Source organism: Capra hircus, chromosome 7 (assembly GCF_001704415.2).
Source record: "Capra hircus breed San Clemente chromosome 7, ASM170441v1, whole genome shotgun sequence".
NCBI lineage: Eukaryota > Metazoa > Chordata > Mammalia > Artiodactyla > Bovidae > Capra > Capra hircus.
The window spans coordinates 58,541,811-58,564,900 of record NC_030814.1 but is presented as its reverse complement, the minus strand read 5'-3'; the positions used below and the strand labels follow the sequence as shown (position 1 = coordinate 58,564,900).

Genomic DNA, 23,090 nt, shown 5'->3' with positions numbered 1-23,090 from the left:
GTTTTGGAAAGTTCAATTAGCACTCTGGGTATAGAAAATCTTTTTGGATCTAGAAAGTTATTTAGATAAAACCTCCTTAGGGAAAGTCTAGACTATCTTGTGTGGACAGTGATGTATTTTTCCATGCTTATAAATTGCTTCAAATCAGAAGTCTGAGAATGTGTTTGAAATCTTTGTTCTTTTCCATCAGTAGTGTTTCCTTTTCCTTAAAAAGAAATACACAATATGTCTTATTGATGATTTAAAAATTAGCAGTACTTACTTCCTACTAACTAAGGAAGTAAGCCATATATAGAGTGTTATAGAATAACTTACATGAGTCATACAAGTTGAAAGAAGATATTAAAACAGGTATAAAAGTGGGGCTGCAGTTGAAAGAAAATCATTCCTTATTTGCATTTTTAAAGGAACACTTGGAAGGGTCATGGTGTTTTCAAATGAGTAAATTTCCTCTGAACACTTCGGTGAAGGAGAAAATTAAGCAAACTTGAAGACACCCACAGGCCTCAATTGACTGGAAACATGGAATAATCCATTTTGATGAAAACATATGGTTCACATAAAATAAAGGCAAAAAAGTGATATGAAAATATCTCTTAATTTTGAGTACTAGACTAAGTCACTTTGAGTAGTAGATTAAGAAATTTGGATTCTTCAGAAGTTAGTTGGGAGCTAGCAAAAGATTTTAAGCAAAGAAGTCAACAATGTATTTCAAAAGTTTGGATGGAAAGAAAATCTAGGAAGCTACTGCAATAATCAAGGATAACAGCATTAAGTTAAAATGTTTCTTAGCTTGCTGTAGGTATATGAAAGAAAAGAAAGACATATAGAAGCATCAGTGGCACCATAAACTGATAATTTTTCCTCTACCAATTAAACTTTTAAAAAATTTTATATTGGAGTATAGTTGACTTATGCCTTTACTCTTGAGAGGCACTAAAATATAGATGCTAGTAATCTATTTGCTGTTTGAAATGAGAGTAGAATTCACAAGTGAACTTTCCTTGCTAAGTAGATACTAAGAAGGAAGAATCCCAAGCATAGCTTCAAAACTGGAAACTGGCCTAAGTACTAAAGATGAACAATAATGAAATTAAAATATATTATGAAAAGACAGAATATAAACTATATTGGGGATTTAAAAAAAGATATTCATAAGGCTTGGAAAAATTGAACTATATAGACATAGGCATGCAACACATTTATGGAAACAAGTTATATAATTTCTAATAAAAATATAGAATAGTATCTTGGTACACAATATAGTGAAGCAAATTCTGTCATTTTACATACATTCAATTCATAAAATTACTTAAGAAAATACCCAGTTAATTGCTCAATTTCCTAAATTATTTTTTCACACATGAGAGTGTTTCTTTCTCAACGGTAGGGTTTCCTAGAGACCCCGGAAATAGTCACCAAAATGTTATAGCCAAAACCCTAAATCTATAAATGTGGAAGATTCTGAATTACAAGACCCAAAATTACATCTCCACATTAAAATTTCTGGTTGTTCGATCATTTTTATTTTTACTTCATTTCGGTGATTATTTTAAAATTGTGTGGAATGTTTTCTCAGGTGACAAAAGTTCACAATTTTGGTTTATACTAAACTTTCAGAGGTACTTAGTTTGCTAGAATGCCTCCAACAAGACACAAATACTGTTCTCTATTTCATTAAAAATTAAGAAAAAATTCAGAGAAGGAAGTAAAATTTCTCAGGATAAGGTAAAATGTTCAGCCATGGAGTATGTACTTACTTTTTGGGCCACGTGATGTCACTCTCCGCCGAGAAATTCTCTGACCCAAGGCGACCGCCATCTTTCAGGCTTAGGAAAGAGGCTCGAGTCTTTTATAGTTTCCTAGTGCAGAACAATGACGAACACAGCAGGATGGAACTGACGGAATCAGAAGATTTCCCTTAATATTGAGAAATTTTTCGCTAAGAAGAAATAAGCTTGACTATTTGAAATGCTGTGCGCAAGTCAAGGCAACCAAGGGAACCGGAATCTACTACTACTGTTTGTTACCCTCGCAGCCTGGGAGACAGGGAGTGCCCAGGTTCGTTATTCAGTTATGGAGGAGGCCAAACATGGCACCTTCGTGGGCCACATCGCCCAGGACCTAAGGCTGGAGCTGCAAGAGCTGGTGCCCCGCCTGTTCCAGTTGGATTCCAAAGGTCTTGGGGAACTTCTGGAGGTAAACCTGCAGAATGGCATTTTGTTTGTGAATTCTCGCATCGACCGGGAGGAGCTATGCGGGCGGAGCGCGGAGTGCAGCATCCACCTGGAGGTGATCGTGGACCGGCCGCTGCAGGTGTTCCATGTGGAGGTGGAGGTGAAGGATATTAACGACAATCCTCCTGTGTTCCAGGGGACACAAAAGAATCTGTTTATCGCGGAATCCAGGCCGCTTGACTTTCGGTTTCCACTAGAGGGCGCCTCAGACGCAGATATCGGGGAGAACGCTCTGTTGACTTACAGGCTGAGCTCCAGTGAATATTTCTCTTTGGAGGTACCAACCACCGACCAACAGGTAAAACCTCTCAGTCTTGTATTACGCAAACCTTTAGATAGGGAAGAATCTCCGGAACTTCATTTAGTGCTCACGGCCACTGACAGAGGCAAACCTGAGCTGACTGGCACCGTTCAGTTACACATCAACGTGCTAGACGCCAATGACAACGCTCCAGTTTTTGATAGAACACTCTATGCTGTGAAATTAGCAGAAAACGTCCCTAATGGAACGTTGGTAATTAAACTTAACGCCTCAGATTTAGACGAAGGCTTGAATGCGGATATTATTTATTCATTCTCTAGTGACGCTTCTCCTGATATAAATTTTAAGTTCTACATAGACCCTGTAAGTGGGGAAATTACAGTTGCAGGACACATCGATTTTGAAGAAAGAAAAACCTACAAAATCCGAGTAGAGGCGACTGATAGAGGCTACCCACCCTTGGCTGGTCACTGTACAGTTCTTGTGGAAGTTTTGGACGCTAATGACAATGCTCCTAAGTTGACTATCAAAACTCTCTGGCTCCCTGTCAAAGAGGATGCACAGCTGGGGACAATCATCGCCCTGATCAGTGTGATTGACGGAGATGAAGGTGAAAATGGACAGGTGACCTGTTCTCTGACGCCTCATGTCCCCTTCAAGCTAGTGTCCACCTTCAAGAATTACTATTCGCTGGTCCTGGACAGTGCCTTGGATCGTGAGAGAGTAGCGAACTATGAAGTAGTGGTGACCGCGAGGGACGGGGGCTCGCCTTCGCTGTCGGCCACGGCCAGCGTGTCCGTGGAGGTGGCCGACGTGAACGACAATGCGCCCGCGTTCCCGCAGCCCGAGTACACGGTGTTCGTGAAGGAGAACAATCCGCCTGGCTGCCACATCTTCACCGTGTCTGCGCGAGACGCGGACGCGCAGGAGAACGCGCTGGTGTCCTACTCGCTGGTGGAGCGGCGGGTGGGTGAGCGCGCGCTGTCGAGCTACGTGTCGGTGCACGCGGAGAGCGGCAAGGTGTACGCGCTGCAGCCGCTGGACCACGAGGAGCTGGAGCTGCTGCAGTTCCAGGTGAGCGCGCGCGACGCAGGCGTGCCGCCCCTGGGCAGCAACGTGACGCTGCAGGTGTTCGTGCTGGATGAGAACGACAACGCGCCCGCGCTGCTGCCGCCCGGGCCAGGTGGAGGACCCAGCGCGGTGAGCCAGGTGGTCTCGAGGTCCGTGGACGCGGGCCACGTGGTGGCGAAGGTGCGCGCGGTGGACGCCGACTCGGGCTACAACGCGTGGCTGTCGTATGAGCTGCAGCCGGCCGCGGGTGGCGCACGCAGCCCGTTCCGGGTGGGGCTGTACACCGGCGAGATCAGCACGACGCGCGCCCTGGACGAGGCTGACACCCCGCGCCAGCGCCTGCTGGTGCTGGTGAAAGACCACGGCGAGCCGGCGCTGACGGCCACGGCCACTGTGCTGCTGTCGCTGGAGGACAGCGGCCAGGCGCCCAAGGCCTCTTCGCGGGCGTTGTCTGGTGCAGCCGGCGCAGAGACGGCGTTAGTGGATGTGAACGTGTACCTGATCATCGCCATCTGCGCGGTGTCCAGCCTGTTGGTGCTCACGCTGCTGCTGTACACGGCGCTGCGGTGCTCGGCGCCGCCCAGCGAAGGTGCGTGTGGACCCCTGGAGCCCAGGCTGGTGTGCTCCAGCGCTGTGGGAAGCTGGTCTTTCTCTCAGGAGAGGCGACAGAGGGTGTGCTCTGGGGAAGGGCCGCCCAAGAACGACCTCATGGCCTTCAGCCCCAGCCTACCTCCGTGTCCTGGATCTGTAGCCAACGATCCACAGGCTTCTTTGGACTCCCCTGGTAAGGTGGGTTATTCTAATATTTTATTTTTCATTTTTGCGTTCCGTCTTGAAACATATCTTAAGTATCTTCTAAGGTATATTAGAATGGTTTTCATCCATTTATCCTAGTTCTGCCAGGATGTTTAAATTTATTTGCAGAAAGTGAATACCTTTATTTATTTATTTTTGAGTTTTTTTGTTTGTACTTTAATAGAGAATTATTATAAACCATGGATTAAACAGATATTTATTGAGACTGAATTCATTTTGTTTAGAACCTGTTCTGGGCATATTGAATTCCTGATCCATTGTTGCCACCTTAGCTGAAAACTATTAGGTGTAAACAGATTTGGTCGTTACACTTTAAGTAAACGGCAACACCATTTTAAACTATGCATGGTGCTGTAGTCTTAATTCTTTTGTTTTTAAGCAACCTCATAGCAGGTATAGTGAGTGGGCTTCCCTGGTGGCTCAGATGGTAAAGTGTCTGTCTGCAATGTTTGATCCTTGGTTCTGGAAGATCCCCTGGAGAAGGAAATGATAAGCTACTCTAGTACTCTTGCCTGGAAAGTCCCATGGACACAGGAGCCTGCGGTCGGAAAGAGTTGGACATGACTGAGCAACTTTACGTTTATTTTACTTTACTAGAGCAGGTATATGAGTAACCATGACCTTGTTAACTTTGTAGTTGTCTACCTTTTTGGAGACATGGTGGTCAGCACTAATTAGTATCTGTAAATCAATGAGCAACTTCCTCTATACTTAGAAAAGAGAGGCTTTACTTTAGGAATCTGGTTTTGAATATAAGTGTTTCAAATATAACTCATTCCCTCTTGTTAAAAAAATTTTTTCTTTACATTGTCTGACAGTGTAGTTCACAAGAAAATGTTGTTTAAGAATCTTTTCTACCACTTAGAGAATTTCCTGAAATTCATGTTTTATCTGATATTGAAAATACTTCCTGAAAGGTACTCTCTTTCCTCAAGAAGACTTTCTACTTTTAATTTTTTTTCTGTTAGTGATATAATAATGCTCAAGCATTAAAAATATATCTACATTCTGCACTTTGAATTCTCTTGAAAGTAACTGTATGGAACTTAAGCAGTTTAGAAGAGGATTTTTTTTTCATTTAAATAGTCCAAAAGACAGAAATCTGTAGATGAGGTTGTACACCTTTAAATTTATTACATGTAAAAGTTACATTTCTTGGACTGCAGCTTGTGAGTTTCAAATTGGTGGTTCTCCACACTCTATGGTTAGTCTGAACATTCATTTTCTTTTCTAATTTATATTTTAAAACTTCCTTTATTCTTGCATTGTAGTTTTGTAATGCACCTTGTATTTCTATTCAGGGATTTTATTCTTTACTGTGTCAGGTGTTTTACAAGGTATTTCTTAGTTAAAAACTCAGCAAAGGAAAATCAGAATGGCTTTGAGAGTACAGCCACCATATAACCATATATGTGCTAGTAAAATCTCTTAAAATAAAACACTTCAGTGCTTTTCTTTTTTCCAAAGAACACATTTGATATATGCTACAAAACAATCTACTTTTAAAAATTCTGTTTATTTGAAGACTTGAGTATTTTCTGAACTCCTGTCATAAAACCTATGTCTATTGGCATAACTCACTTTGTATCCAGACTTATACTTTCAATTATTTCTGTCTGTGTACTTTTTCAGTTTCCATATGCCACCTGTATGTGGGTCCAGGTATTTGATTATGTTTTATGGATTGAGGGATACTAGAAATGTCATTTGCTCCCCCTCCAAATTCCCACCACTCTTCTAGTATCTTAGACCTAGTATAATTCATTAAGTACTTATTACATCTTCTATAATTATACATTTTATTCTTTATCATTTTTAATTGTATCAATGTAATTAGTAATTTAGTCCCTTATACTAATCTTTATTCCCTCCCAGAATATGGGTTATCATTGTGTGCAAATTTTCAAATCAGTAAACACCTTACTAATTGATTTTTTGGGTCATCAGGAAGCATGAGCACAGTATATTTCAGGGAACTGGGAAGTTTGAAAACAGGGGGAAAGTCCAAAACAGAGAGTTGAGAGCTTAGAAGACACTTCAGTGTTTCGCCTACCTAGTAACTACCCCTCTGTTTATCTGTAGATAACACTCTTCACTCTAAGCCAGAATCATGAGACCAACAATGAAGCTCCCCTATGCCAGTCCCTGAATTGTAGTGTCAAAATAGGGCTAACTAAAGTTATGACATTTAGACACTTTTGAGAGTGAAAGGGGCACTATATAGATTTATAGAAGAATGCAGACAAACACAGAGGGTATCCAGGCAGACTGGGGTCTGTGGTCAGCCTCAAACTGAACATTCTGGTTCCCAGACATCACCTCAAATTTCTGAAATTACCAGTAAAATTTGTATTTTAACAAGCATTCCAGGTAACTCTTATCCAACTGAAGTTTTAGATGCAATAGCTCTAATGAGTTGCCTGGGAAAGTAAGTTCTTATTATTTGACAAGATGTAACTTAACTACACTACTTTTTATTCATTATTGGAGATTTATATTGGGACATTTATGCTATTAATTGGTTCACAAATGCTCATTAACAGCAATAGAATTTACCTTATATCATTATCTTGTGTTGAGATGATTAATCAATGATAAACTTATTTTTAAACTTCAGATAGTATTGATAGCTCACACTGAATATTGCTATTATGGATGGATAGATGAACTCATTTAAATTTTTATTATGTTTTATAAGAAAAGTAACTCTTAAAATCAGGATTTGAATAGACTTTGACACTAGAATCATTCTAGAGGAATATAGGACCATAAAATCAGAATTTAGCAGCGTACATACATCAGTGAATTAATTGACCCTCATTTCTATAAATTTTCATATTCATAAATAGTCTACTTTCCAGCTCTTAATAACTGTAAGAATTCAAAATTATTGATTTCTTTAAAAAATAAAAACATAATTAAAGAAATTATCCTTTGGATCAGACAAAACTCCTAAGTTTTCCTTTTTGGAAAAGGAGAAACTTCAGGTTTTATCGTTAGTGTAGGTGTATTCATTGAGAATTTCAGTTACTAAATATTTGATTCCAAGAATTTTGAGATAAAATATTTTTACCACAGGCAATGAAAAACTATTGAAACACAAAATTATTAGATAATGCCAAAACTCTACATTTGGGGTATTTGAAAAAACATAAATATGACAAAGATGAAATTAGTTGTCTCTGAAAGTAGAAATCAAAGTATAAAATTATTTTAAATCATAATTAAGGTTTTTTGCTCATGTAAGATGTATATAAAAAACTGAAACTTCCCCCTCTATAACTAATTTCTCAATACAAGCACTTTTCTGTTCCTTAAAGATAGGAACACTGCTCAGCCTGTGCAGTAGCAGTAGTAAAGGCTTTATAGGGTGACACCATTCTATAGGTAACAGTTTTTCCCAAAAAGCCAATTTTGGTCTTAAGCATTATGAAAACAAGGTGGCTAAAGTGAGCTCTGAGAGTAACAGCCATTTATGAAACATTCACTCTCCTTAAAGTACTATCCTAGGCACTTCATATATCATAATTCATGTGACCACCATATTATTATTCTTCTATGAATGTTATCAAAGTGAAACTGAGATGGAGAGGTTAGATTATTTTCCCTAAGTCACACAGCTAGTAAGTTGAAGACTAGGAATAAGAAGAGAGGAATTTCTGATGTTGAAGCCTGTGACCTTCTCTCTGCATTCCAGTGATGATTGGCATTTAGAAGTTGCAAATACCTCACAGAGAATTGATGATTGAAATTAGTGTCTGAATAAGGTTTATTTAATATCAAAATAATGATGAAGAGAGAATTGTGTTAGAAGTTGAAGAGTTAAATTTGTTATCCAACAAAATGCTAGTACACTCAGTATTATACAAATATGAAAAGTTGTCTTCAAATTTAGCTAATGGCAATCATGGTTGGAAGGAATTACTTCTGGGTGCTTTTCCATTCAAGAAAATGCTGCACTGCATATGGACAATGATTATTATATACAAAAGAAACATGATGTGTCTTTGAAAGTTCATAAAGATACGAATTTGTGAAAATAGAATGAAAAGATATGAATGAGTTGTTAAACTCATGGAATTGTACTTACACATTAAGCCACCGGATGTCGCTGTCTTCCACAAAAATGGCTTTTCAGAACAGACTCATAATCCTGTTTCTCAAGGACGAGGAAGGAGCTACATTCGGAGATCTCAGTCATTTCGATAAAATTGAATGTAAGATATAGAATAGGAAAATTCGGAGCGTACGGGTGTGTTCTAGACGACCCAGTTATTGACTTGTAAAACAGAAGAAGGGTATGATGTTGGTCTACAGACCCAGCGGTCTGAGCACCCGGCGCCTGCTTCTCTCCTTTCTGTTTGTTGCAGCCTGGGACGCTGGGAGCGGCCAGGTCCATTACTCGGTCCCGGAGGAGGCTAAACACGGCACTTTCGTGGGTCGCATCGCTCAGGACCTGGGGCTGGAGCTGGCGGAGCTCGTGCCCCGCCTGTTCCGGATTGCATCCAAAGGCCGCGGGGACTTTCTGGAGGTAAATCTGCAGAATGGCATTTTGTTTGTGAATTCTCGGATCGACCGGGAGGAGCTGTGCGGGCGGAGCGCGGAGTGCAGCATCCACCTGGAGGTGATAGTGGAACAGCCGCTGCAGGTATTCCATGTGGAGGTGGAGGTGAAGGACATTAACGACAACCGGCCGGTTTTCTCCACCTCAGAACAAAAGCTCTCAATTCTGGAATCTCAACCGCTTGACTCTCGATTTCCTCTAGAAGGCGCATCTGATCCGGATATTGGAGAGAATGCAATGCTTACTTACGGACTCAGTTCAAATGAGTTTTTCACTCTTGATATTATAAACAAAAAGGACAAAGGCAAATTACCAGTGCTTGTTTTAAGCAAACTGCTGGATCGTGAAGAAAACCCTCAGCTTCGGTTGTTATTAACGGCAACTGATGGAGGCAAACCTGAACTTACCGGATCTGTTACTCTGGTGATCCTGGTGTTAGATGCCAATGACAATGCACCTGTATTTGACCAAACCGTGTACGAAGTTAAGATGTATGAAAATTCAGCGAACCAGACATTAGTCATTTGGCTAAATGCTTCTGATGCGGATGAAGGGATAAACAAGGAAGTAATATATTCATTTAGCTCTTTGGTTCCACCCACCATAAGAAGGAAATTTTTAATTAATGAAAGAACTGGAGAAGTAAGAATCAACGATGCCATTGACTTCGAAGATAGTAACACTTACGAAATTCATGTAGATGTGACAGATAAAGGAAACCTACCCATGGTTGGTCACTGCACCATCCTAGTGGAAATCCTGGATGAAAATGATAATTCACCTGAGGTGGTTGTCACTTCTTTGGCTCTCCCGGTGCGAGAGGATGCTCAAGTAGGTACCGTCATATCCCTGATCAGTGTGTCCGACCGTGACTCCGGCGCCAACGGGCAGGTGACCTGCTCACTAACACCTGAAAGCCCCTTCAAACTAGTGCCCACCTTCAAGAATTACTATTCACTCGTGTTGGACGGAGTCTTGGATCGCGAGAGCGAGGCGAACTATGAGGTGGTGGTGACTGCGAGAGATGGGGGCTCGCCTTCGTTGTTGGCCACGGCCAGCGTGTCCGTGGAGGTGGCGGACGTGAACGACAACGCGCCCGCGTTCGCGCAGCCCGAGTACACAGTGTTCGTGAAGGAGAACAACCCGCCCGGCTGCCACGTCTTCACCGTGTCTGCGCGAGACGCGGACGCGCAGGAGAACGCGCTGGTGTCCTACTCGCTGGTGGAGCGGCGGGTGGGCGAGCGCGCGCTGTCGAGCTACGTGTCGGTGCACGCGGAGAGCGGCAAGGTGTACGCGCTGCAGCCGCTGGACCACGAGGAGCTGGAACTGCTGCAGTTCCAGGTGAGCGCGCGCGACGCGGGCGTGCCGCCCCTGGGCAGCAACGTGACCCTGCAGCTGTTTGTGTTGGACGAGAACGACAACGCGCCCGCGCTGCTGCCCCCCGGGCCAGGTGGAGGACCCAGCGCGCTGAGCCAGGTGGTGTCGAGGTCCGTGGACGCGGGCCACGTGGTGGCGAAGGTGCGCGCGGTGGACGCCGACTCGGGCTACAACGCGTGGCTGTCGTACGAGCTGCAGCTGGCGGCGGGCGGCGCACGCAGCCCGTTCCGCGTGGGGCTGTACACTGGCGAGATCAGCACGACGCGCGCCCTGGACGAGGCGGACGCGCCGCGCCAGCGCCTGCTGGTGCTGGTGAAGGACCACGGCGAGCCGGCGCTGATGGCCACGGCCACCGTGCTGCTGTCGCTGGAGGACAGCGGCCAGGCGCCCAAGACCTCTTCGCGGGCGTTGTCTGGTGCAGCCGGCGCAGAGAAGGCGTTAGTGGATGTGAACGTGTACCTGATCATCGCTATCTGTGCAGTGTCCAGCCTGTTGGTGCTCACGCTGCTGCTGTACACGGCGCTGCGGTGCTCGGCGCCGCCCACCGAGGGCGCGTGCGGGCCCGTGAAGCCCAGGCTGGTGTGCTCCAGCGCGGTGGGGAGCTGGTCTTACTCTCAGCAGAAGCAGCAGAGGGTGTGCTCTGGGGAGGGGCCGCCCAAGACCGACCTCATCGCCTTCAGTCCCAGTCTTCCGCCGTGTCCGCAACCAGAGATGGAAGTGGAAGAACAGTCCATTGGAGGCGACCACTCTATCAAGGTGGGTTATTGCTTTTTTATTGTCATGCTTTGCTGCGTGAATATTTTATTTTACCCCGTTTTCCCGTCTCAAATATATTTCTTGCAGTATCTTTATCTTTTGTCTAAAGAACTTATATTTCTATAAAATATCTCAAACATTTCTGGTAATAAGTTGTGTAATTTTTTTTTCTAAAAATTCACTTTGTATTTTTACAGTACCCTCTGCATCACCTTTTGGTTGATACTTCAATTTTTAGTAAATGCCATGTATAGTAAATTCATTTACATTTTCCAGTACAAATATTTGGTGTAGGTTGCAGTTTTGATGTTTTTTCCAAAAACCAGTATCTTTTTATGTTACAAATATTTGTAAGAAAACTACTTTATTATTAAATCTAAAATTTGAAATGACCCTATTGCATTAACAGAAAGACTGCTATGATCAACTGCCTTTGTGGGAAAACTGTGGGTTTTGCTCCTTAAATAAAGAACATGTGTAGTGCAACGTAACTTTTAATGCATACTTGAACTTTAGTGTTTACACCTTGGAGTATGTAGACTGGGAGATAGTTCATAAAATAGTCCTAATCAATGGAATTAAGTGTTTTGGACTAAAAATATTTTTCATTTTGTTTTTATTTATTTTATACTGATTTTACATTTTAATGGGACAATATCTTCCAGTGGCTCTGTTGTTAAGATAAATATATTTTTTATCTTTTAAAATATTTGGTTGTACTGAGTCTTCATTGTTGTGTAGACTTTTCTCTAGTTGTGGTGAGTAGGGCTTCCCCTCTAATTGCTGTGCATAGGTTTCTCATTGCAGTGACTTCCCTTTGCAAAGCACAGGCTTTGGGGCTCATGGGCTTCAGTAGTTGAAGCACGTGGATCAGTAATTGCCACTTCAGAGCTCTGGAGCACAGGCTCAGTAGTTGTGGTGCATGGGCTTACTTGCTTGGCAGTATGTGCAATCTTCCCAGAGGAGGGATGGAACCCATATGTTCTATATTAGCAGGCAGATTCTTTACCACTGAGCCACCAGGGAAGCCCTACATAAATATTTTTAACAACTTTGTGGACAGTTGCTTTCATTCAATTCAGAAGGACTGATTTTTAGAATGAAGTCATATAAATTTCCTGAGTCAAGGATTACTCTCACCCCCTCCCCCTGGGAGCCACCCAGCTTGAGGGAGGGATCTTAATTTCTCCAGGAGGGATGGAACCAGAGCCTGCTGCAGGGGAATTACTGAATCTTAACCTTTGGACCACTAGGGAAATCCCCAAGGATTGCTTATAACATTCTTGCCAAAAAAGGAGTTAGTCCATTTGTTTTGAAACTATAACATCTTATTTTTATAACTCTGTTTAACGTGCTCTGTATTAGATGGCATTAAAATGAGGTAAATTATTAGTATCCCTGGCTCTCAATGGCTTAGCATTTGTGATAGCCTGTTTCAAGATGAGTGAAGAACCCACAGGTTTATTAATATATTGTAGTAATCTAGCTATATGATAGCCTTGGAATGTGGGAGCTTTAAAAGCTATCATTCATATGTTCTTAATCAGTGAAGCAACTCTTTAAGCCAAAAGTGGAACAGATCTTCAGCATGCAGTCATTCCCGTAGGAACTGGAGTATTTCTATCAGCAAACATGCAGAGGTTTATTTTCTTGTCATATCTCTTTCTGAATTTAGTCACACCTATATGCTAAAATTTTCCTGCTGTCTTTTAGGTAAATATGTTGGTCTTGAATTTATGGTTTCCACAATTAATAAAAGAGAAGTAATTAGAATGAAAAATCTTTGGCATAGATTTATAATTATTGACTCACTAGTTTATAAAGTGTTCAGGATAAATATTGTAGCTCACTTTTACATGAAATGTGAGATTTCTTTGGATAACCACTTATAATTTTTTTAAGGAGAGAAACGGGATTTTCCAAATGACTGTTCTCTTCCTGGAAAGATGTCAAATATTGGATAGTTGGCTCCTTATCAATCTTGAGAATGAGTAAAACATTTTTTCTAAAACAACGCTGATAAGCTTTATTGCAATCAATGAATAGTTGTTATGCGGATTTCATTGTTTTAAAAAAAATTTGAGATAAAAGAGGAAAACAAAACTGAGTGATTACATGATATTTAGAATGCTATTTACACCCTAGTCTCCTTAAGCCAATTTTGGAATAAAATGGGTATGAACAAAGTGACAAATATAATTTGGATTTCTGATCAGTATGGTTTTAGGGGGATTAGAAAGATTATTTTTACAGATAACAGTGGATATAACACAAATTTAAGTTGTCCTTCAGGATGGAAATGACGACATTCACCCTGGGCAAATTTAGTAGTTGAAAAAAACTTTTAAATGAGACAAAGATAAACATGTTTCATATTTCCAGGAGTCAGTATTTGGTAAATTCATTAACATCAGAGCAAATAAGTTTTTGGACAACTTAGAAGTTTCATATTAGCATTGATTCGAAACATCATCATGTTTAGCATTGATTCGAAACATCATCATGTTGAGAAGGTAACAGACAGTTGGCATTTTGAGTTATCTTGTACACAACTGGACTAAATGTTTAGAGTAATTTAACACATTATAAGGTTTAAGCAGTAGAAAATTATAGTGTTAGCAATTAAATAAACTTAGAGGCCATTCAAAATGATCAAGTTCTGAAAATCTTTAAAAAACCGTATCACTAGTAACTTAACACGGATTTTTTTCACGTTCATATACGTAATAGTGCTGTAGTATGTTCTCTTAGATGACTGTATCAAAAATAGAACTCTTCTTGGAATTCTAACTTCTAAAACCAAACCACCTTTAAAGAGTTAGTGGTCACACGCAAGGAATGAAAGAATTAAAGGCTGACAAAAGCAGACTAATATGAAGGAATCAAGGAAGAAGCCAAGTAAGTAAAAGAAATAGTATGAACTCCAAACGCACTTCCACTTTGACCCACAGGATGTCGTTGTTCTCCAAGGAGAGGATTGTTTTAACGGAAAAAAGTAAAGATTATTCCCGGAACAGAAAGACCCGTCACTGTTCCGGTGCTTTAAAGACTATACACACACCCATATTGTTAAGATTAGTTGGGATATCAGGACTAAGACTCAAAAGAAAGCTCTCGAAAGGACTACATATTTCTACTCAGGAAATGTGATTTACTAACCAGGAGCGATGTTAGCTTCAGGATCTGGTGGCCGGCGAGCCCGGCGCCTCCTGCTCTCACTTCTGCTTCTCGCAGCCTGGGAGACTGGGAGCAATCATGTCCGCTACTCAGTCTCCGAGGAGGCCAAACACGGCACCTTCGTGGGCCGCATCGCCCAGGACCTCGGGCTGGAGCTGGCGGAGCTGGTGCCCCGCCTGTTCCGGGTGGCATCCAAAGGCCGCGGGGATCTTCTGGAGGTAAATCTGCAGAATGGCATTTTGTTTGTGAATTCTCGGATCGACCGGGAGGAGTTGTGCGGACGGAGCGCGGAGTGCAGCATCCACCTGGAGGTGATCGTGGACCGGCCGCTGCAGGTGTTCCATGTGGAGGTGGAGGTGAAGGACATTAACGACAATCCTCCTGTGTTCCCAGCGACACACAGAAATCTCTTTATTTCCGAAGCTAGGGCTCTTGAGTCTCATTTTTCACTAGAGGGCGCCTCAGACGCAGATATCGGGGAGAACGCTCTGTTGACTTACAGACTGACCCCCAACGAGTATTTCTCTCTGGAAGTACCGAGCAACGATGAGCAGGTAAAACCGCTCGAACTAGTACTAAAAAAACGTTTAGACAGAGAAGTCGCTTCAGAGCTTCTCTTGGTGCTCAAAGCAACGGATGGGGGCAAACCTGAACTGACAGGCACTGTAAAGATAAACATCACAGTGCTGGATGCAAATGACAACGCCCCAGTTTTTGACAAAGCAGTTCATCGTATAAAATTACTGGAAAATGCAAGAAACGGCACATTGATTATTAGACTTAACGCCTCAGATTTGGACGAGGGTTCAAACGGCCACATTATTTATTCCTTTGCAACTGATGTTTCCTCTAATACAGAAGCCTGTTTTCGCATAGATTCAAACAGCGGAGAAATAAGAGTAAATGGAAAAATAGATTTCGAAGAAACTAAATTATGGAAACTTCAAATAGAAGCAGTTGACAAGGGAAATCCTCCAATGTTTGGTCACTGCACAGTCTTGATAGAAGTCTTGGACATCAATGATAATGCTCCGGAGTTACTAGTGACGTCACTGTTGCTTTCTATTCCAGAGGATGCTCCACTAGGGACAGTCATCACTCTAATCAGGGTAACCGACCGCGACGTAGGTAGCAATGCCCAGGTGACCTGCTCACTAACACCCCATGTCCCCTTCAAACTCGTGTCCACCTTCAAGAATTACTATTCGCTAGTGCTGGACAGTTCCCTGGACAGAGAGAAAGTGTCAGAATATGCTCTAACACTGATCGCGAAGGACGGGGGCTCCCCTTCCTTGTCCACCACGGCCAGCGTGTCCGTGAAGGTGGCCGACGTGAACGACAATGCACCCGCGTTCGTGCAGCCGAAGTACACGGTGTTCGTGAAGGAGAACAACCCGCCCGGCTGCCACATCTTCACCGTGTCTGCGCGAGACGCGGACGCGCAGGAGAACGCGCTGGTGTCCTACTCGCTGGTGGAGCGGCGGGTGGGCGAGCGCGCGCTGTCGAGCTACGTGTCGGTGCACGCGGAGAGCGGCAAGGTGTACGCGCTGCAGCCGCTGGACCACGAGGAGCTGGAACTGCTGCAGTTCCAGGTGAGCGCGCGCGATGCGGGCGTGCCGCCCCTGGGCAGCAACGTGACCCTGCAGCTGTTTGTGTTGGACGAGAACGACAACGCGCCCGCACTGCTGCCGCCCGGGCCAGGTGGAGGACCCAGCGCGCTGAGCCAGGTGGTGTCGAGGTCCGTGGGCGCGGGCCACGTGGTGGCGAAGGTGCGCGCGGTGGACGCCGACTCGGGCTACAACGCGTGGCTGTCGTACGAGCTGCAGCCGGCGGCGGGTGGCGCACGCAGCCCGTTCCGCGTGGGGCTGTACACCGGCGAGATCAGCACGACGCGCGCCCTGGACGAGGCGGACGCGCCCCGCCAGCGCCTGCTGGTGCTGGTGAAGGACCACGGCGAGCCGGCGCTGACGGCCACGGCCACCGTGCTGCTGTCGCTGGAGGACAGCGGCCAGGCGCCCAAGGCCTCTTCGCGGGCGTTGTCTGGTGCAGCTGGCGCAGAGACGGCGTTAGTGGATGTGAACGTGTACCTGATCATCGCCATCTGCGCGGTGTCCAGCCTGTTGGTGCTCACGCTGCTGCTGTACACGGCGCTGCGGTGCTCGGCGCCGCCCAGCGAGGGCGCTTGCGGGCCGGTGAAGCCCAGGCTGGTGTGCTCCAGCGCGGTGGGGAGCTGGTCTTTCTCTCAGGAGAGGCGACAGAGGGTGTGCTCTGGGGAGGGGCCGCCCAAGACCGACCTCATCGCCTTCAGTCCTAGTGTTCCCCCAGGTTTGAATTCTGGAGATATTGGAGACCAACAGGAGTTTTGCGAGAATGTAAGTACAGTAATTCTGGGATGTATCATGCCTATTAATGTCAATCACGTAGTAGTTCACCAACAAATTACTACAAGTCCATTGCTTGAAATATTTGTTGTCTTTTTCTTGTGATGGCTTATTCTAAAGCAGAATGGAAATCCAGTTATTCTTATTTCTTTTCACCGCAATCTTCTTAAACACACTTGAGAATAGTTGGTTGTTGGAAATAATAATAGTAATGATGAAGTAGACTGCCACAGCTTCTTGTAAATGAGCAAGGCTAAGTCAGCCAAGAAGGAAAGTATCACTGAAGGAAATGGAGCATGTGGGTGAGGCTCAAATATTCTACTTCTCAATTTTGCAGCAAGTTCATTCTTCCTGTTTATTTTTTATTCTATATTATTTGTTGCCCTCCACTCATGTTTGTGCCTTCAAATTTTCTGCAATAATTCATAGTTCCATAATTTGGTTAATTTGAGTTTAAACATGTTAAAATTCTTACCTTTCTATAAATTTCTGTATTACTGTCAGGCATGGGCTGTTAAGGTGGCTCAATTTTATAAATAATTTCATTTCTTTATAATCAATAGCATGCTTCTTTCATAAAGTAGGTAGAATTTTAGCCTTTTTTTAAGGTATGATTTTAGTTTTTTGCCTTTAATCCTTTCATGATTTAAACTTTTCTTCATAGTCTTCAGATGCTTGAGATATACAAATTATTTTTTTTTCTAATATAATGATGGGTTTGCTAATTTCCCAGTAGCTTGCTGCTCTCCTCCACGTTAATTTGCTGATTTTTATTTGGAAGATTTATTTGAGCATTTATTATACTTCTATTTCTTGCATTCATGGTACTTATAATGAGGCTGTGGGAAAATTCATACTCCTTTGTGCTTTGAGTTTCAAAAATGTCTTCTCATATATGCGGAACTGTGATACTTCTGTCCATGTTCACCAATCGGCTTGGACTTCAAAATAACATTGCTTTAAATAACTTAAGCCTAATAACCATGGAATATCCATAAAGGCACTTCCACTTGACAATGGTGCTGTTGACAACATTTCAAAATTTAACATTGTGTACTTAAATTTTTTTTAAACATTGTGTACTTTAGATATATTTGATACAAATTTCTTTTTGCTCCAAGCTATATTCATGTGAATGGTTTTCCCTAAAGAGGTCACAGAGAACTTGAAATTAGAGCTGAAGGGTGTGAATCAAATAATGTGGAAGTTGATTTTGTTCTTTTTGGCTCAATTGTGAAAACTAGAGATTCTTTAATTGTATGGTATGGACAAATAAATTATATATGATATATTTACATGTAGGTGGAGAACCACATTATAGATAGGGTAAAGTTAATAGAAATTCTGAGATAGCTATTTTCTACCCAGAAAGTAGGATGATTTCTATAAAGATGAACATTAGAAAATCTTCAGAAAAGGAAGTGTCATATCTTGGTTTATGGCACTGGAATCTTCTTCATCCACAGCTACAGACTACAAGAGTCAAGGATACAACATTGGTCACTAACTATAATCAACCACCACTATTTGAGATATTTCTGTAAGATATCGTATAAAGGGCTTAAATAATAATTTTGTTTAAATCTTATAGCAACCTGTAAAGTACATTCAGCTATCCAAGTTCTAAAGATTAGATAAGAGATGGTGAGATGCTTGTCTGTCTTGTCCACTGCCTTCCAGTTAATATATGATGGAGTTGATATTCAAATGCACATCTCTTAAAGAGCCATTCTTTTATTAACTGTACCACTTTTTAGAGTAAATCTTTCATCTAATGTTCAGTTGCTCAGTTGTGTCTGACTCCTTGCAACCCCACGGACAGCAGCACACCAGGCTTCCCTGTCCTTCACAGTCTCCCGGAGTCTGCTTAAACTCATGTCCATTGAATTGGTGATGCCATCCAACCATAGTTCTGGCTAGAAAAATCAAGCACAAGCTGTATACATGTTAATTCTCCTGTTTTACTTAGGAAAAAACCTCCATGATTATCTTCATGATTATAGTATAGTGAAGTCGCTCAGTTGTGTCCAACTCTTTGTGACTCCGTGGACTGTAGCCTCCCCGGCTTCTCCGTCCATGGGATTCTCCAGGCAAGAATACTGGAGTGGGTTACCATTTCCTTCTCCAGTGGATCTTCCTGACACAGGGATCGAACCCGGGTCTCCCACATTGGAGGCAGACACTTTAACCTCTGAGCCACCAGGGAACAATACCATAACTGAGATAAGAATTAAGTTTTTTTTTTTTTTATGTTGCTAAGTGATTCTTTTCTCAGAATGTTCATGGTCATCATTATCATTTGTCTTAGTCAATGCCATATTGAGATAGGAGATTTGCATTATTAATAATTAAGGGTTGTCCAATAAGCACTGTTGATCACTTGTTTGGAAGTGATATAAATAAGCAAAATCACTTAATATATAAGGAAAAGCAGAAGACTGTGCTCTGCTACAGTCTTGCAGAACACCAAACCCAAATTATATATATATATATATATATATAGATAGATAGATATATGTACATATACCTATCCTTTTTACACTAATACAATAATAATTATGTTTTGACACATATAAGTGGTAATATGATTATTTCTTGGATCCTGACTACCAGTGAAGGATCAGTAAGTGTTTCCAAAATTATATACTTCAGTAATAGCTTTAAAGGTGTATATTTCCCATAAAAATCTTTGAACATGTGTGGGTCTTTCTTTCTTCTTCAGTCTTACTGTTGCCTGAGAGATTGTGCCAATTGAACAAATAATCTGTGATTAAATAACTGTATATTTCAATGAGTCATGATAGCACAGAGTGAACATCACTGCTTATATTCTGTAGTTTTGTAGATACAATGCTGAATGGTACTTCTAATCCATTAATTTTGGAAAACCTACTGGTTTCCAAGAGTGGCTTCAAGATTTATTTTTGGTTCTATGTTTTCAATAAATAGTAGTACTAGATCTATTATGGAATATTAGTGGATGATGAGGACTGGCAGAATATACTTGACTAGCAGGATATACAGCTGGAATTTAAGACTAACCATATTGATTTTGAAAAGATCAGGGTCAAAGTTCCTTAGTCTTTTCAGTCAATCTTACAAAATCAATGTTAACTATATAGATGTGATTTCTTGGCACCAGCCTATTACCAGATCTATTACCAGCCTAATACCAGATCTCAGGCCCATCCCCAAAGATAAGCTCAAAGATCTGTTCTATAGGAGCTAGTTGAGATGATGAAATCTGAAGTATCACAGACAAAATGCAAAAGATGTGACATTGGTTCATACAATATATCCAACTCTTTTATGACTTGGTGTTCTTCCAGTGTCACTTAATATACTTGTGTAACATCTGGTTTGAATTTAGACATGTAATATAATCTCTAAACTTTCTCATATTTATTTCTCTACCTTTAAAAACTTCACATTGCATGTAACATCTCAATCTCAAGTTTCCTTACAGAAGTGGTTGGAAGTCTGTTGCTTCTTTCTTCTACCAAATCTGACAGGCTTCAAATATCATCTTAGATCTACTGTTCTCTAGCCTAATGGTATACTTTGAAAATAGGCCTGTTTGACTGGTTGTTTTCTATTAATAAATGCATAAGAGAATTCAGTGTCACAAATGGTCATCAGTCTATTTTGTTAGTTTTTTAAGAAGGAATTTTAAACTTAAAGACAGTTCTAGCAGAATAATAATGTTGGGAAAAGAACAAATTTGAAATAAATGAAACAAGATTTGAAATTAGCGATAGAACATATGTGTGTATTCAAGATAAAAGAATATGTTAACAATACAAATAAATATACTAGCAATTTTTCACTGTAATATTTTTAGATTGGATATGAACCATCAAAACTGTACAACAAAATACTTGTTAGAGTGATATTTATCCTGAATCACTTTCTCCTCTCAGTTTTCACTATACCCTTTTTTCCTTCCTCAAATCTCAAAGTAATGTGAAACAATAAAGGACATGTAATTAAATTACAACTTCAGGCAATGAAAATTCATCAGTTCCAATTTTCTAGTTAATATTTTATGAAATTGAATTTCCATTAACACTAAGGTCATTTAGCTTTTGGTTAAATCGATTATTTTCTATTTTCTTTAGCACAATATTAGGCACCTAGAGGCAAAGTGCTTAAAAATAATTTCCCTTATTTTGGATAAACTTACAATCTCAAACCCAGAATTTTTTTTAAAGAAGAAATAGGTCAGCTATTTTCATTACTATATCTTGATAAATATATAAAAGCCAATGTTGTTGAGTGGAAATACCAATATGGCACAGAAGTTTTCATGGCAATTTTTATCTCATTGAATGGTAAAAAAGTTCAGTATGAAAGAAGTAGTCTTTCATATACTGACACCATTACATAAAGTAACAAAGTAATCATTTTGATAACCTGTTATTATATTGTTAGCAATGCAGCTTACATGAGAAATCATATATGCCAAATATAAATTTCATTTACATCAACAGACTTTTCTCTTGTGAATTCCATGTCTTAAATCACCAAATTTGAAATATATTTTTGTTTTTCTTGTTGTTCTTTACTGGATATGAAGTTTCTTGTAACAGGAACACAATTAAATGTAAATAACAATAAAAAATTAGAACTAAATAAAAATATAAATAGAAAGCAAGTACACATAGTGCACATAGATAAAAATACAATACATAGGCTTAAAGACTAAAGAATTGTTATTAAAGCTTCAGATTTGTCTCCGAGTTTCCTAGCAGCTGAAGTAACAAGGGAGACTAGAAGTAAAACAATTTTTATATGAGGAAATGTTTGACTCTTTTTTCGTAAGGCTACCTATAGAATTGATCTCTCTCTCTCTCTCTCTCTCTCTCTCTCGGTGTGTGTATACGTGTAGATAAGTAAAAGCACTCTAAATCAAACATAGGAACAAACATTTCGGTTTGACGTTAATCAAGAAAAAAACGCCATTTTCATACATGTCAATTTCAATATGACTTAAAATCTGAATGTTCCACAAATAAGCACTTTGGAAATACGATTTGGGGGATAAAATAGCTTGAAACGCATGAACTTATTTTTTTCTCTTCAAGTAAAATTCTGTAATGTTGGATGTAGGGTACAATACTCACAATTTCAGGCACAAGGTGTCGCTCTTTACTTGGAGGAAGTAGTTGATTCAAGGGTTAGTCTGAGCAGCCAGAAACTCCCCATTTAAAGACTCCGTCATGCCGGATGCTACCGTTAAAGGATCCTTTGAAACTTCTCAAAGATTCAGCAAGATATTTAACCCGGAACTGGAGACTATGGTACTGTAAGTGTAAAGTATCGTATTTTGGAAGTCAGTATATGAGATGTCCGCGACTCAAAGAAGTGGATTGGGCAATGGGCGACTGCTGCTGTCGCTTCTGCTCCTCGCAGCCTGGGAGGCAGCGAGCGGCCAGGTCCACTACTCCGTCCCTGAAGAAGCCAAACACGGCACCTTCGTGGGTCGCATCGCCCAGGACCTGGGACTGGAGCTGACGGACCTGGTGCCCCGCCTGTTCCGGGTGGCGTCCAAAGGCCGCGGGGATCTTCTGGAGGTAAATCTGCAGAATGGCATTTTGTTTGTGAATTCTCGGATCGACCGGGAGGAGCTGTGCGGACGGAGCGCGGAGTGCAGTATCCACCTGGAGGTGATCGTGGACCGGCCGCTGCAGGTGTTCCATGTGGAGGTGGAAGTGAAGGACATTAACGACAACCCGCCCGTGTTCTCTCTCAGAGAACAAAAGCTGATGATTTCTGAATCTAAACAACCTGACTCTCGTTTTCCTCTAGAGGGAGCTTCTGATGCGGATATAGGAGAGAATGCTCAATTGACCTACAGACTAAGCAAAAATGAGTACTTTTCTTTAGAATTACCAATAAATAGTAAGCCGACTAAAAAACTGTCACTTACGTTAAAGAAGTCTTTAGACAGAGAGAAAATTCCGGAATTTAATTTACTACTGACGGCTGCAGATGGAGGGAAACCCGAGCTCACTGGCACTGTCCAACTCTTCATCCGCGTCTTGGATATTAACGACAATGATCCGGAATTTGAACAATCAGAATACAGGGTGAGATTGATGGAAAACTCAGCTAAAGAAACTCTTGTGATACAGTTAAATGCCACAGATGAAGATGAAGGAGTCAATGGGGAGGTAACATACTCCTTAATGTCAATTAAGCCCAATGGAAAACCTTTATTTACACTAGATGAAAATAACGGAGAAGTGAAGGTCAATGGAACTTTAGACTATGAAGAAAACAAGTTTTATGAAATTGAAGTACAGGCCACAGATAAGGGGAATCCCCCAATGGCAGGTCACTGCACAGTCTGGGTTGAAATCTTAGATGCCAATGATAACGCCCCTGAAATCACTGTCACTTCCCTGTCTCTACCAGTACGAGAGGACACTCAGCCAAGCACTGTCATT

The 23,090-nt window shown here is 41.6% G+C and overlaps 3 protein-coding genes across 4 annotated transcripts in view; all 3 read left to right on the top strand.

The window, feature by feature from the left end:
* Positions 1-23,090, top strand: part of LOC102181119 (protocadherin alpha-C2) — a 187,060-nt gene that overhangs the window by 34,053 nt on the left and 129,917 nt on the right. The window lies entirely within an intron of this gene.
* On the top strand, positions 1,527-4,551 carry LOC102187678 (protocadherin alpha-9). The gene has a single exon (XM_018050265.1). The coding sequence runs from the start codon at positions 1,972-1,974 to the stop codon at positions 4,462-4,464; it is 2,493 nt and encodes an 830-aa protein (XP_017905754.1). The 5' UTR covers positions 1,527-1,971; the 3' UTR covers positions 4,465-4,551.
* LOC108636357 (protocadherin alpha-10-like) lies at positions 8,438-11,316 on the top strand. The gene has a single exon (XM_018050264.1). The coding sequence runs from the start codon at positions 8,687-8,689 to the stop codon at positions 11,207-11,209; it is 2,523 nt and encodes an 840-aa protein (XP_017905753.1). The 5' UTR covers positions 8,438-8,686; the 3' UTR covers positions 11,210-11,316.

Bases quoted from the DNA above. Each gene is read 5' to 3' on its own strand.
- LOC102187678 (XM_018050265.1), top strand. From the start codon at position 1,972: ATGCTGTGCGCAAGTCAAGGCAACCAAGGGAACCGGAATCTACTACTA.
- LOC108636357 (XM_018050264.1), top strand. From the start codon at position 8,687: ATGATGTTGGTCTACAGACCCAGCGGTCTGAGCACCCGGCGCCTGCTT.